At 44.0% G+C, this 14,968-nt stretch overlaps 1 protein-coding gene across 1 annotated transcript; it reads right to left on the bottom strand.

Moving 5' to 3' along the window:
• Positions 1–1,429: 1,429 nt before the first annotated feature.
• Positions 1,430–14,242, bottom strand: LOC134045419 (cholesterol 24-hydroxylase). The gene is made up of 15 exons (XM_062495194.1): positions 14,115–14,242; positions 12,222–12,299; positions 11,635–11,716; positions 11,002–11,075; positions 10,238–10,324; positions 9,507–9,645; positions 8,810–8,920; positions 7,876–8,032; positions 7,497–7,559; positions 6,166–6,238; positions 5,637–5,721; positions 3,723–3,833; positions 3,379–3,467; positions 2,415–2,481; positions 1,430–1,591 (listed from the first exon to the last, which is right to left on the bottom strand). Exons 1-15 carry the CDS (start codon positions 14,240–14,242, stop codon positions 1,430–1,432), a joined length of 1,506 nt encoding a protein of 501 aa, XP_062351178.1.
• Between the last annotated feature and the right edge of the window lie 726 nt (positions 14,243–14,968).

The following is a 14,968-nucleotide window of genomic DNA, read 5'->3' as shown; positions in this document are numbered from 1 at the left end:
CTAGCACAAAGTCTTGAAGAGCTGGTCTACTGATAGATGGACAAAACCTTCCCTTGCAATACAGGTATTGGTACCCCAAGTCATATACAAGTCATTATTAGTACACTGTGAGGTGTCGATTGCATTATCAAAAGCAGCATCACCTTCTGGGCCTGCTATCCCACTGCTGCACTGAATGAGATGGTGCACAACAGAAGCAAAGTCAGGGAAAGCTCTGGGATGTTGCTCTCCTGCTATGGAAACCACCACAGAAACCTGACAGTGTACAGATTGTGTTCTTGCCCTTTTAATTCAGAAAGATAAGAAATAAAAGTGACAGCATCAAATGCCTTTAATTCTCTGTATTTCATGATAGAGAAGTCTCAAATGCCTATTAGGTATCCACATATTCCTGGAAGGCAGCATTTTCAAATGCTAGTTTTTCTCCCTAGCAGAGCCTGGCTCAAGCCTACACAGCAAGCTATTCAGGCATGTCTGCAGAAGAGAGGAGTGCAGGACCTTCCTTCTCCTGCCTCTGGCTCAAGTTGCAGACATATTTCTTCAGTGATATTACAATTTTAAGCAGCATTTAGTTCAGGCACTTATTTCCATCCTCCTGTACCTAACTGGACCATCTGGTCTAAGTGTTACTGTAGCTTTGTGGCAAACAAGATGGACAAAATAATCCAGGTCAAAATAAATGCAATAAGACTTCCCGCACAAGGAAGAGTGTCTCAGAAGAATGAGCACAAGCTGTGTGGAGGGTAGGAGGAAGCAGAAGAGTCCCTTTCCATAGTGTGGACTGGGAATCTATGCTTTGCATAATATCAAAAGAAAAGTAGAAGAGACTGAAAAAAAAAACGGCAGTAGCAACATGAGAAAGTAGTGACCTCATACTCTGATTTTTTGCAGTTTTTTTCCAGATTGTTCCCATCAATTGTTATTCAAATTTGGAGCAGGGATAGAAAAATTGCTTTGACCAAGAGACTATCTCCAAACATATCTTCCTAAGTTCAGCCCAAATCTGTGTTCTATTCTTTTCTGATTTCATTGTCTAAGTGAGAAACTCTCCAAACAAGGGCTTACTTAGACCATGTAGTGTCGTATACAAGCTTAGTGGAAACCATGAGTTGGGATTGGAGTGTAGGTTTGTGTGGCACTCCAGGCATACTCCAGTGAAAGGATGTTCTTTTCCAAGTCTGGTAAGAATCAAGTAGCCTCCCAAGAAAAGAACAAACTTGGCAATTTCAGGTACACCTCCAGATTGAAGATGCTCAGTAGAGTGACTCTTGTAAGGTTTTCTTCAGTAAATTATGAGGAAGGTTAGAAATAATTTCAGTCTAGTAATCCTCTAAAGGGATTTACAAAATCTAACCTTTGATTAGCGTCAAGATCTTCAAAATCAGAAGAAATACTACGAGTACCACGCCACACTGCCCTCCCTGAGCAGTCATGCCTGGCAGCTTCTTGCAGAGCTTCTTGGCTTTAATTTACATATTACTCCATCTAGTGGCCTTAAGGTTCCAGCCTCCAAGAGTTTAAAACTCTGTCCTGGCACCAGCTGGAATTCAAACCTCTGCAGCAGCTTTGCCATCACCACTTTTACCTCCATCTGTTAAGAAGAAAGTCAAACTGTCAGTGACAGAAAATACAGCTTGGACTGCAGCTGCTTAAAGTCAGTCTGCTATCTTACACTGCTTTGTCAGTACTACAGAGATTTAAAAGTTGAGTGTTATTCTGCTAATGCAGCTGGTTGAGTTTGGGCAGGAAACCTGGGACTTCCTGGATTTGAAGACAACTGACAGGCACCAAGATCAGTCTTGCTGTTTATGTGTTAAACCCATTTTGTAAGTCAGACTGTAAAACTACAGCACTCTGAGCACTGGTGCTTAGATGAGCTCACAGCACAGACCCAAAGCACTGGGCTGTAGCTTCCTGAAATGCCCTCTGCCATGCTCACACACATTAAATTGTTCTTTCTGTCTATGTAGTCCCCTCTTCACCTTCTGTGCCAGTTCTGGCTTGTATCCTCTTCCAGCTGATGTTTTCCCTGCCTTGATTCTGTCAGTGGAAGCCATGGGATGGTCCCCAAGACACCCTGCACATCCCTGTGTGCTTGACTTTGGCCGGCAAAGGAGCGTTGACTGTGATTCCCATTAAGGGGTTTGGATTCAAGCAGGCTGACCCAGGACAGTTTGGAGGGAGTGCAGCCTGCTGCTCCTCCCTGCAGATACCTTAGCTGCATGGATGTCTGCTCTTGTGATGGCATTTGAGACATATGCCTGTCATGGGCATGGGGGAGATCTTCCCTCTGAGAAGAGGGTTAGTGCACAGGGCATCAGTGTGGCCTCTGGTGCCCACCATCACCTGTGGTCAGCACACCCTGAGCTGGCCCAGTGCTTGCTAGGGAAGTGTTGTTCCAGGCCTCTACTCACCTGTGCAAACACCTGCCCAATGCAGGATCGGGGTCCCAGAGAGAATGGAAAATAGCAGTAATATGGCCTGCAAAGAAGAACATTCAAAACTGTCACTCTGACAATTTGGTTGTAAAGAAACAAACAAATATTTCATCACAGCAGTAAGGAAATGGTCTAAATAGCCACTCACCTCTTGGACTTGTTAAACAGTCTCCAAATTAACTCTTTTTTTGCTTCAGAGCAGCAATACAACTCAGCAGCACATTTCCTTGTCATCATTCTTTACTGTATGGCTCAGCTGCTGGAGCTGTTTTGTTGCATGTCAACCTTATTTCAAAGCTGAATGTCAAGCACACTCTAAATGCTCTTCAGCCTGTCATAAGAACGTCACAATCCACCCAATTATTGCTCCTTTGGGCAGCTCTGAACCACATGAGTGAGGGGGTGTTTGGTTTAGGAGACCAGACTAACCCTAGGCTGAAGGAAAACTCCTATTCATGAAGTAGCTGGTGCTGATCTCTGCATCTGTTTGGTCACTCACTGGTCCCTTCTATTGCACTCCTGACCACTGACTAGACTTGGGCTGCCTGCCCATGTGGCAGAACAGCAACTTCTCCCCCTCAGCCCCTTCTCCCCTCTCTAATATGGAGACATTTCAAGCACCCTGGCACCAGGGCTGTCACACATTAAATGCTGGCATTGTACTAAGGCAAATATTCAACCTGGTTTGGGCCCAAAGCTTAGACCTCAATATAAACATTTAGTAACAATAACATTGGGGTTTTTTTAATAAGGTAACATGGTCTAAAGAATTCTTGAACAAAAGCTGGGCATTATTGTCTCTATTTACATTTGGAGGATTTAGTGATATTCATACTGGAATGGAAAAATAGTTTTATTCTACTTTTCTTTCCCTTGAAATCTCTTCCTCTAATGGTTTCTTAACACATATTTAATAACATGGGAGTAAAAAGAAGCTCACTTAGGTGCATCTTTGCTGAATCGATCTGGATCAAAAGTAAGTGGATCCTTAAAAAACTTTTCCATCCTTCCCATTACGTAAGTGTTGAGCTGGCAAGAAAGAGTTTATTTTTGTTAGTTAGGAGCAACACACTGAAAATGCCCGTTTGCTGTCAGAGATATAAAACCATAAATGCCTTCCTCTCCCCACTCCCAACTGAGAGTCTTGATTCATACCAGTTTTGGTCAAAACTTTAGAGAAGCCAGTACAAGTACAGGGAAGATTTCGACCCTCTCATCCACAGGTGAGATTACATTTGGATTAACTGGGGCAGCTAAAAGCTGCTGATGGTGGATGGGACTCACAAAGACCGTGGTGTTTGCAGGAATTCTGATGCCATTGATAACATCCTCCTTCTCCAGCCTGCGGAGTGTCCCTGAGACAGGCGGGTACAGCCGCAGTGACTCCTTCAAAATCTGTGTCAGCAAAAAGCACAAGAGGTCAGTTAGTTCATACACTGTAGGAAGCAAAAATAAAATTAATTAGATCCCTATGGCCTTTCACTTTTGCTGAATGGGAGATTTTGACTTTTGAAATTGATGCTATCTGCCTTGGACTCCTGAGGGCAAAATACATGGCTAAGTCAGCTCCTTCAGGCCTTTCTTCAGGTTATGTTAAAATACAGAGAAAAAGACACAAAACCCAGAAGAAATACTGGAACAGATCTAACACCTCAAGTCAGACAAACAACTAAGCAAAAAATTATTAGGAAGCAAACTCAAAGAGAATATGTAAAAGTGAAGTGTCCTGCCCTTGATGAGCTGTTCTGGGAACTGGCTGCCATGAGGGTGGGTGATTGCTCCCACCTCCTTCCCACTCCCAGCTCCTGCCTTTGTCCTGCTTCTGCTGCTTGAGGAGCTGAGCCAGGTCAGAGCCCTGAAAAGACAAAAAACAACCTGGCAAAGGAAAATGAATAGGGAATGTTGAGAAAAAAGTGGAACAAGACCATTTCTTTTGGTGCCAGTGAGCTGTAAGAATGGCTTATTTCATCAAAGTGAAACCTAATTAACAGTGCACATGAGCATCACACTGAAAATGCAATTAACAGTGTGCATGCACAAGTGGACTAATGAAAAAGAAACCTGGACAAAAGGATTCAGAATTGCCTGAACAACAGGAGAGGAGTCCCATAGTCTCTGATACTCCAGTGATGGACTGGCTCTGACCAAGGGTGACTTTTTTGGTTGTACAGACCCAAGCTTATGCTCTTAAATAGTCTGCTTTGAGAAGCTCTCATGTGATCTGTCTTAAAACTGAAAGGCTTAGATACCTCATCCTAATTGCAATGGTATAATTGTGGTGATGTTTGGAGAAGCCTAAGGAAGCCTGCTGATTTCTGTAGTCACATAGAGTTGCCTTTTCCTTATGAAAAACAGAACTACAAAATCTGCTATCAAGTAATTTGTGGGATGGGATATGCCAAATGGTAAAACACGGTTGCTCACCTCAGCAGGAAAGTTTAAAACAAAAAGGATCATGGTGGACTACTAAAATCACAGGGCAATTTATATAGAACAGCTGCCAGGACTGTGATTCAGCCTCTCCTGAGGGCTACTGGTGTCCCCCATCTTAAAAAAAAAAATAGGAAATGCAACACAAACACTGGCTAATAGCCAACCCTGGCTTTGCAGTTCATTATCAACCAGAATTTCTATACACAAGACCTCTTTTAGGACCCAACTCTTTCCCCCACTACCCCTGAGTGACTGAAGAAGGTTTCAAGACTGAATAATGAAAAACTGACATTGGCCAACCCAGCCATTACTTTTGGCTATCCTCAAATCCCACTTTATTGCATATGGTAAGATCATAGCTGGAAATGTTTTAACAATAATCAAACTAAAATAGACCAGTGAATTAGAAAAGTGTGTGGGATTTACACACAGGTTGGGCTCAAAATGGCAAACCTTTCTTAAAATTACAGCTATTGTTTCACCTTAAACAGATAGAGATCACGCAACTCTACTCTAGCTCCCAGACTGGTAATAATTAAGGAAAGCAGTGAAGGAACCTGTCAATTTGAGGAGCATCTTTCCCAGTATGGCTGGGCTGCTGCAAATGTGTTGGGCTACCTGCTTGCTGACTCTCTGGGGACAAACATTATCAGGATAAAATATTAGCATTGTTTTTAAAATTTTAAAAGTGTGTCATGTCTCCATGACATGTCAGAGATGCTACCAAACAGCTCTGCCTGGTATCTTACCTCATTCCTACAGTACCTGTGATAAGTAGGTGAGCTTGCCAAGATCCTCATAGTCAACGTCTCTCTTGGCACCAAGAACCTCATCCACTTCAGCCTGAGCCCTGCAGTTCAATTAAAACTTGTTAGGTACAGATGCCTGTTTCTTGCCAGGCAAGTTGACAAATTACATTAATTTACTTTCCAGACACTGAGTTGGACTTAAACAGCCATCCTCAGGCAAAATGCCAATCAACTCCCATCCAGGCTTCCTGAACTTGTACCTCATATCAGGACGAGGCAATGTGCATACAGTGCAGCTGAAACAGGTGGGATTTGGGACCTGTGTGTATAAAGGCTTTGAAAAAATCACCTAGGTGAAACTGAAATAATCCATCTTGAGGTTTTCCTTTTCATATATTTTGGATATATTGGTACTAGGAAACTGCTTATTTTGGAAGGAAGGCTAGAATTTATTGGGAACTGATCCTATCTTTTTAATAACCCTTACAATTAAGTTCACCTTGAAATTAACATCAAGCTGGGTCTGCAAGTTGGAGCACACATACCTTTCCAGTATTTCAGGATGCTGACCCAGGGCCATTACTGTAAATGTCATCTGGTTAGCACTGGTTTCATGACCTAATGATTACAAAAACCAGTTTAAAAATTAGTATGAAATAACAATATGATACGAAGATGGTCTACTAGGGTGATTGTGAATGGGAAGCTTTAAACATCAATCCCTTAATGTTTTATTTCAAATATGCTAGAAAATAAAGGAAATAATAACAGGTATGTAAAGTCTACGTAAATAACTTTCAACAATGACAAGAAAAGGACATAGCTGGCAAAGATATGACCCATCCTGCCCAAGTCAAAGCTGCAGTGGTTGCATGCAGCACCTATTGGTCATCAGCTCCCTAACAGGAAGGCTAGTGAGGTCCAGGATTTGCCTTCTCGTATTATGGGACACACAGTTCTGCCAAAAAGGAAGGATTTACTGGTTTTCAGGAAAAACAGAGCTTCTTCCCATCTTTCTTTGAAAGGTCTGCTTTATGCGTTAGGATGACCCTGCTTGAGCAGGGAGGGTGGACGAGAAGACCCTTCCAACCTTACCCACTTTGTGACTCTCTGATGTGGAAATTTTTCCCTTTTTTTTTCATGGATAGACATATGGGCTATTTTAAAGCATTACAGAAAACAGACTTCTGCAAATATGTCTGCTGCAGTAACATCTTTCATGCCAAAGAACATTATTTTGACCTCACCTTCTTATGAACCTAAATCCTCTTGATCTGCAAAATGTTGTTTATCTCACATAATTACTCAGCCCATACATTTTCTGATTAGCTTGACAGTGACTTCTCCTACTTAGGCAAGAATGGCATTTAATCATGTCGATGAGGTGATGCAAAGACACATTGAATATGTAAAAGATGATTTTGATGGGTTTTAGTGGGATCTGGGTGGAAGGGCCAGAACCCCATAAGGAATAGCCTTGCACCCAAGTGGGCAGTGGAAAGAGAGAGACTGGAAAGCAGTCAGAGGTCAGTGGTTGGAAAACACCAGCCTGGTATTATTTGCTGCATTGATTTCACTGAAATATATATAATATACGATATATGATATATAATATATAATAGGTAACAGATAACAGATAACAGATAATTTGCCTGTGAGAAAATTAAGAATTGTCTTCAGACCTCACCCAGCCGGTCCTATGCCAGTGTAATACTGCTGTCTTCCAACCAAGAGACTCCTGGTTGCAGCAGCATCACATGGAGTGATGATATTAATCATGATGATTAACAAGGATATTAATCATGACCTTGTAGACAGTTCAAGAATGAGTACAGCTTCACATATGACATATCCAAGCATTAAAATAGCTACCAACCTGCAACAAAGAAAGTGATAAAGTTGTCCAGAATGTTTTCATCGTCTCTGGTCTCCTCCAGAGCTGTCACGATAGAAAAACAAAACAGGATTAGAAAAAACCCCATGCCCCAGCTGGACCAGCCAGAATGTTCTGCCCTGTCTAGCACATACTGGCTGAGAAGACATCGAGAGAGGATGCTGAGTGAGCATTTCAGTGGTGACTTGTGACCAATACTTGATCCAACACAAAGAAACAGGGAATTTTCAAAGCAATGCTCACTATCTTCAGTGTGTAAACAACTTTAAAGGAAGATCCAAGTTCAGATCCCCAAAACAATCCTCCCTGAAATTCACAGCAAAACATACCACAGAGAAATTCACTCAAAGGTGTCTCTTACCGGCTCCTTTGAGTATCTGTGTAAGAATATCCATGGTGGCTTCTTTCCCATTCTGGATGGCTTCTCTCCTCCGGTCAATGCACTCCTTCGCCACACGTCTCAACATCCTCACACTCTCCCTGACCTCCTTTACCAGCTTCTGCTTCCCTGGCATGAACTGAATACAGAATTTCTTTTGCCATTTTATTCCTTTTTCTGGTAAAAAGTGATGTCAGTGTTATTTTACAAGTGAGCACCTTGTTTTCCACCAAATGATGCCTGTCACAAAAACATTTGCTCTCCTGAATGCCCGCAGGATGAAGGGTTGGGCTGAAATATAAACTATTTCAATCTGTGCATGCTGGTATCATGTCTCATCAAAGCTGATGTTTTGGGCACTGTGAGCAAAAGTCATCACCACTCCATGGAAAGAAACTGCAGCATGCAATGCAGAATCTCACCACTGGTCTCAAAAAGGTAATCAGGAGCTCTAAAAGCCTGAACTACAGCTTTCATGAGACACTGGAATAATTCTTTATTTAAATATTTCATATATTACATCCATAATTTTCTAGTAGATGAATTTGACAGATTAATTTGAGTTGAAAAGGTAATTTTTTTCACAGCAAGAATGCTCAAATTTCTGCTACCCTGAGTGAAGGCTGCCATCCTTCTTGGACAAATGGCAATAATCTCAATTTTTAATGGGTATGAGAGCATAAAACCATATCAGGAGACACATGTAGGGGGGAACAAAAGAAGAAAAAGAAGCATTAAAATTAATGTTAGTTTCCTGAGATTTTTTAAGCACTAATGAATTTTATCTTGATGTATATTGGAGGGAAAGATCTACAGATGCCTGTTTCCCTGACATATATGGACCTTGCACAGCTCCATGAACTCAAGCAGGACCAGCTGAATGTGAGGGGAGGACTGAAGTGAGGAGAGTACAGACCCTTATGAAGGGGATGCGTGCCTTGTTCAGTCCCTCCATAATCTTAGTCACAGCGTTGGGTAAAGGCGTCTGGTCATCACTCAGTGCATTTAATTCCAAGCCAAAGGCTACCTGAGAAGCAGGAGAGAAAAGGGCAGCTTGCTGGGGTGGAGGTGAAAGAGCAGGATAGCCTCACAGCAGCACCACCTTTTCCCCTAAATATATCTCAGGCTGGATCTTACCTCGTAAGAGGCTGCAAGGGGAGGGCGGTATTGACATTATGTTTTCTCCTTATTTGGGTGGATTAATAATTTAGTACTACTCTCCAATCCTCCCAAACTGGTTTGCATAGAAAGGGAAAAGGTAGCATAAGGCAGACTTCATGCTGACATGCAATGGTAATAATACAGCCTCCAACCATGAAAGAGCCCTGGTGTGTCCCTTTTGGCATGGAGGGCTGGGAGGTATGAGGCTGAAAGGACTTTTGCAAAGGCCACACCTAGACTATGCAGACCCTTCCCTAACTGCCCTTTCCCATGGCTCAGCCTGAAGAGAAGTGGCACAGTTAGTCCTGTGGGTCTTCTGGCACTGCTGGGTAAAGGTCCTTCTCCCTGCCTCCAGCTCCTGATCCCACCCTGCTGCTGGTAGGCATTCCATCCATCCCACTTCCATCCCTTCCTGCCAGTTGCAGAGGAAACAAGAAACGGACAGCTGGTACCTTCCCAATGATATCCATAGTCACCCGGCTCATCATCAACAGCATGCTAAACTCTGTTTTTCCATCTGCCTTTTCCGCTAGCTTCTCCATCAGCTCCTCTGCTTTTTCATTAAAAGTTTCCATCAGACCAATCAGGTAGCTGAACAATCAATAAAGATGAATAATGGGGGCTCTGGAGAGGACATCTTTGCTCAGGCAAAATAACCTTCATTATTTGCCATAGAAAATGGTAAAGTTTTTTTAAAATTTATAACTGATTTGTCTTAATACATTAAAAAGCAAACATATAGAATGAGCTACATTCTTCTTACAGCAGCCCTGCTCTGCCCTGCCATGTAATTAACATCTGCCATGGCAAAGGGCAGTGGCTTTTGCCCACCAAGGCACATGGACTTTATCTTTGGACCCTACATACAACGCATCAAGGTGCACAAGGAAGCCAGACCAACCCTCTGCCTTATCTAACAGGATAAGGCAGCCATAACCATGCTCCAGGATACACAACCTTGGGACCTTTCTGCCATTGCTGAGCTCATAGGGGTGTCACTGCTCCACAGGAAGTCTGGTCAAATTATACTTAGCATGGGAATGGAGTGCTGGATTCTAAGTTAAATATGATTTTGGCACTGAATGTTGGGGTCTTTTTCATCCAAATACCAAATAATGGCAGGGAGAAGCATGACAATACAGTAAAAGTAACAGCTGGATCATCCCAGAAATACTTGCCTTACCTTCGGCTGAAAGCCGGATCCATTATCCTCCGCTGCTTGCGCCAATGCTCGTGGTTACAGACAGTTACCAAGCCATTCCCTATGAATCTAGCACACAGGAAAACAAGGAAAGGAACAGTTTTATGTAAGGGAGCCTGATGAACCCCACGTAGTCACAAATGTAAGTCTTACACATCTACTTTCTTTTATTTTTCCCATGTGTAGGGAGCACTTTTGAGTATGCAACCATTGCACCACCGTGGACAACAACCAAACCACAGATTTTTCCTCCAAGTAGGTGTGGAGTGCTGAGTCCAATGAGATGCTGGTTCATTACAGTGGTTATGCAAATTATTAATATAACAATTGGATTATTATATTTTTAAAAGGTTCAAATTAACAAAGAAAAAAAATCCCTCTTTTTGGAATTGAATTCAGCAGTTCCAAACAGCCATGCCTTATAGAGTGCTCTAAAATCAGTGCTTTAAAATCTGAGAAGGTTGATGATGGTCTTGAGCAGACTGCTCTGAGACTAACTGGACATCCCCAGAGGGGAAAAAGGATATATGATCAAGGTAAAATAAAATCCAGCATATCCTCCTCCCTGACTGGGAAGACATTTGACTTGACATACAGTTTAATAGGTACATGCTGCTTACATGTGTCTCAAATTAGAAATGAATCCCCACACTAAGGTAAATGGGCTGAGTCAAAATGTCATGCCTGTGATTATTAATCTTCCACTTATTTTCAGATCACAGTGGCTTCAGATGGGTTTTGCCTACCTCTCACCAAACAGGCTGAAGAGAGTACCGTACACCATTGGATCCTTTGGGTGCTGCGGTGACATCAAGAACTCCTAAAACCAAACCTCAGGTCAGAGAATACTGAGTGCAATCTGTTTCCCAGAGAAAACACAAAATTTCACTCATACACTTTTTGCTCTCTTCTTCTGCAGCACTAGTCTGAAGAGTAGATGAATTAATTGGTGCGCCCTGATTCCCCAGTTCCTGTGCTGCTAGCTTGTTTTGCATGCCTCCAGCACTTTTTTGCCCAATAACATGAAATCTCACTTGGTTGTAATTGCAAAGATTTAGAGAAAGAAATTTGATCTCTTGTGCTCCAATCATTTGATATTAAGCTCTTGCAGAGAGCCTACTTTTCACAAATGGAAAATGTTTGCTACATGTGCTGTTTAAATAAAAGTAACAAAATAAATTAACTGATCAAGGAAAAAATATATCAGGACAGCCTGGAGAGAAAAGCACCTCATCCTCTTAACCCAGCCAGAGCCAAGTGTATATTGGCTCTGTGCTGCTCTGATCATCAGGTACCAGTTCTCCTGTCATAGAGGGATGGGCTGATCCCCACTATTGATCTGGGATCAATACTTTACCCTCTACTTTATTTTTCAGTACCTTCACTCCTTCGGGACTCACAATCAATACTGAGACTCTGTGAAAGGCATTCATTCTTACAACAGGTCCATATTTTTCTGCCCTGTAAAAAGATAATTTTTTTAAAAAAGAGAATGATGGTATAAACTACCACCATGTAACAGCTCAGACCTAAAAACCTCGAAGGACCAGAGCACATTGCAGTGGGAACTATCACAGTCCCGAGCCAATAAAGCCATTAAGAGAATCACAGGACAGAATAACCAAGGTTGGAAGAGACCTTCAAGATCATATAATCCAACCATCAAACCATCAACACAATAATCACCTCTAAACTATATCCCCAAGTGCCATATCCAGACATCTCTTGAACATTTCCACAATGTTACTCCACCAGCATCCTTATTCCAATGGTTAACCATTCTTTCAGTGAAAAAGTTCTTTCTAATACCTAATCTGATCTGAAAGAACAATGCTCTCTCTCTAGCTCCTTTGCCAACCTTCTCAATGATGCTAATTATATAATTCTGTAAGGGTCTTTATGCCTTGATTTCTCCATATGTGCTACAGGACTACCCCATTCATGTTGTTAGTGTGCCTCAACTTACCACTGCAGGAAGAGATCTGGTGTAAACTCCTGTTTCCTCACCATTCTCCATATGATTGGCAGGTGTCCAAATAAAAAGCTGCAGAATATGAAGGTTAAGGGTGTCATGAGGATGCCAACATAGGGTTTTGTACAGATTGCAATCCTTACTGCTCAGTGAGTGTTCCTCATGCTTTCCTCGTAAAGGAAGACGAAAGTAACTCTGAGGTGTGCCAATGCCCAGCCCTCACCAAGCTGGAAAACTGGAGACCAAAGACAGGCTGGTGCTCGCATGCGGCCAAGAGACCAGTACAGAGATGAAGGACAAGATCTTTTCCTCATGCTGTATTACAGGAGATGTTTTGGTCTGGATGGGAGCCCCCATGAACTGCTTTGCTCTTTGTCTGTCTGACCAAAACTTGACTGTATCTATTACATTGCTGCACACGAAAGAGACATTTGCATTAAATACTCTTTAATACATGCTCATCCCTGGTAAGTGTAACTTCATTTCTGTCAATGGATTTCTGTTAAGGGAAATTAGGAACTATCTCCTTCTGTCTAAACCCACGTCATTTCAAAAACTGAGGAGGATAATTACTGGTCAATATGGAAATTGAAGAAATCAATAAAAAACGTTAACTCTTCAAATAGAATAGCTGCACTAAAAACGCAGAGATCAATTCCTTCCTTCAACTATGAGTGGTGAATTCCCAGTGGCTTTGCATAAATCTGAGGGCAGATTTAGCCAAGCTCCTCTCTAAATGAAGCAAGCTGCACTCAAGGTCTGTTTTCCATTTGAGAGACAGAGAGCCATGCTATCATCCTTTTTGGTATAAATAAGCTATGGGGAAAAACAGGCACTTACTCTATTACTGTTGGAAGTGGGAGGCACTTAAAATAACAAGAACTCAACAAAGTTCCTCAACATCTACAGCAATTTTTAAACTTAACTTGTTTGACTCCACCTTTGTAACTGTATTCCAAAAAGTTGGGAAAGCCCCAAATATAGCACAACTCCTTTGTTAGCTCTGGAAACTGCTCTGTCTGCAGCACAGGAAACAAGGTCCCACTCACGGCTCCTTTGGTATGTCACTCTACTCTGGTGCATTACTTCACAACCCAAACTGAAATTAAGGACGAGCAGGTATGACAAGAGGATGCTTTCTCTAGTCTTGGTATCTGACCCTGATTACACAAGTAGGCTGAAGGTGGGCAGGGGAGAGTGGTGTCCCTGTAAGGCGGTGGATGAGTGCTGGTGTCTCTTCCTGTGGCATATTATTGAGGGCATGTGCACCCACAGGTGAGGTTAAGAGGGAAGCTCACACACTCCTGGAAGAACGGTGACTCCTTGTGACAGGGCTGCCACTGCCTTGCTAGCATCTTTCTCACTGCCCCTTATCACTTGTGACATTATTATTTTTTTTGGCAGAAACTAAACACCTGGCTTATGAAGGAGAGCACGGGAGGCGCCTGCTGGAGTTAGCGTCAGTGCTCCTCCTGGAGCAGCGTGGGACGGCTGGGGGAGCTTTCAGGTCCCTCTTCAGGGTCCTGAGCAAACACAGCTCGGGTGGGCGGCTCCAAAGCGCCCCTTCGTGCCGCCGTGGCCACCCGGGAGATGTAGGTCAGGACGCGCAGCCCCGGCCAGGCAGGGCTGCGGGATTCCCAGCGACGCCGGGCGGTGCCAGCGCTTCCCGGGGAGCGGGCACAGGCGGGCGCCGTGCCCGGCCTGCGTGACCCCTCGCCGCTGCCCGTGCCCTTGCCCGCCGGCCCGGCCGGGCCTGGGGACACCGGCGGGAGGGTTTATTTGCCGCTCTGACATTGCCTCACGGCATTGCTCCAGCCTGGCAGGCAGCGCTCTGCGGAGACACCGAGCCGGCCGCCGCCGCCCCGCCCTGCCCGGCCAGCCCCTTACCTCTCCCGCGGGGCGCCGGGGATGTAGTCGTACTTGGCGTGGATGTACCGCACGTAACAGCAGTACAGGACGAAGGCCAGGAGGGACAGGGCCAGCAGGAGCCCCCCCGCCGCCCACAGCAGCTCCATCCCCGCCGGCCGCCGGCGCCTCCCCCCGCACGGAGCAAAGGGCGGCCGGAGCGGGGCGGGCCGAGCCGGGCCGAGAGAATCCCCGGCTGCGGGCGGGGACGGCCCCGTTAAAGAGCCCGGCGAGCAGACCCGCACGGCCTGTGCCCGTGGGCACGGTCCAGAGGGGGACACCACGATGCTCATAAGGCTGGAGCGTTTTTCATACGAAGACAGGCTGACCAGAGAATAAAGAAGGCTCCGGGGAGACCTCATTGCAGGGATTGCGAGGCAGCTGGAGAGGGATTTGTTACAAGGGCATGTAGGGATGTGACAAGGGGGAGTGGCTTTGAAACTGAAGAACGTAGATCTACGTTAGATATTAGGAATAAATTCTTTACTGCGAGGATAGTAAAGCACTGGAACAGGCTGTCCAGAAGAGTTGTGCATGCCCTGTCCCTGGAAATGTTCAAGACCAGGTTGAATGGGGCTTTGAGCAACCTGGTCTAGTGAAAGGTGTGTCCCCCTTACCATGGCAGGGGATGAAGGTGGAACTAGATGATCTTTATGGTGCCTTCCAAACAAAACCATTCCATGATTCTATGACAGACACATATATATATGTGTGTGTGTATGGATATATGCTTTCCTGGGTGGACATGATGGTTTGCACAAGTGCATGAGGAGGTCAGGATGGATGCTGCACCTTCCTATGTTTCTTTACAAAAATGTTTTAAATAAAGTTGATCT

This window comes from Cinclus cinclus, chromosome 6 (genome assembly GCF_963662255.1).
Source record: "Cinclus cinclus chromosome 6, bCinCin1.1, whole genome shotgun sequence".
NCBI classification, from domain to species: domain Eukaryota; kingdom Metazoa; phylum Chordata; class Aves; order Passeriformes; family Cinclidae; genus Cinclus; species Cinclus cinclus.
This window is presented reverse-complemented; position numbering and strand designations above follow the sequence as displayed.

Excerpts from the sequence above, each read along its gene's own strand:
- LOC134045419 (XM_062495194.1), bottom strand. The coding sequence starts at position 14,242 with ATGGAGCTGCTGTGGGCGGCGGGGGGGCTCCTGCTGGCCCTGTCCCTC. Across the intron at positions 11,076-11,634 it reads TGAGTCCCGAAGGAGTGAAG|GAGTTCTTGATGTCACCGCA; the intron begins GTACTGAAAAAT and ends GTTTGGTTTTAG. Across the intron at positions 10,325-11,001 it reads TTCAGCCTGTTTGGTGAGAG|ATTCATAGGGAATGGCTTGG; the intron begins GTAGGCAAAACC and ends CCTGTGTGCTAG.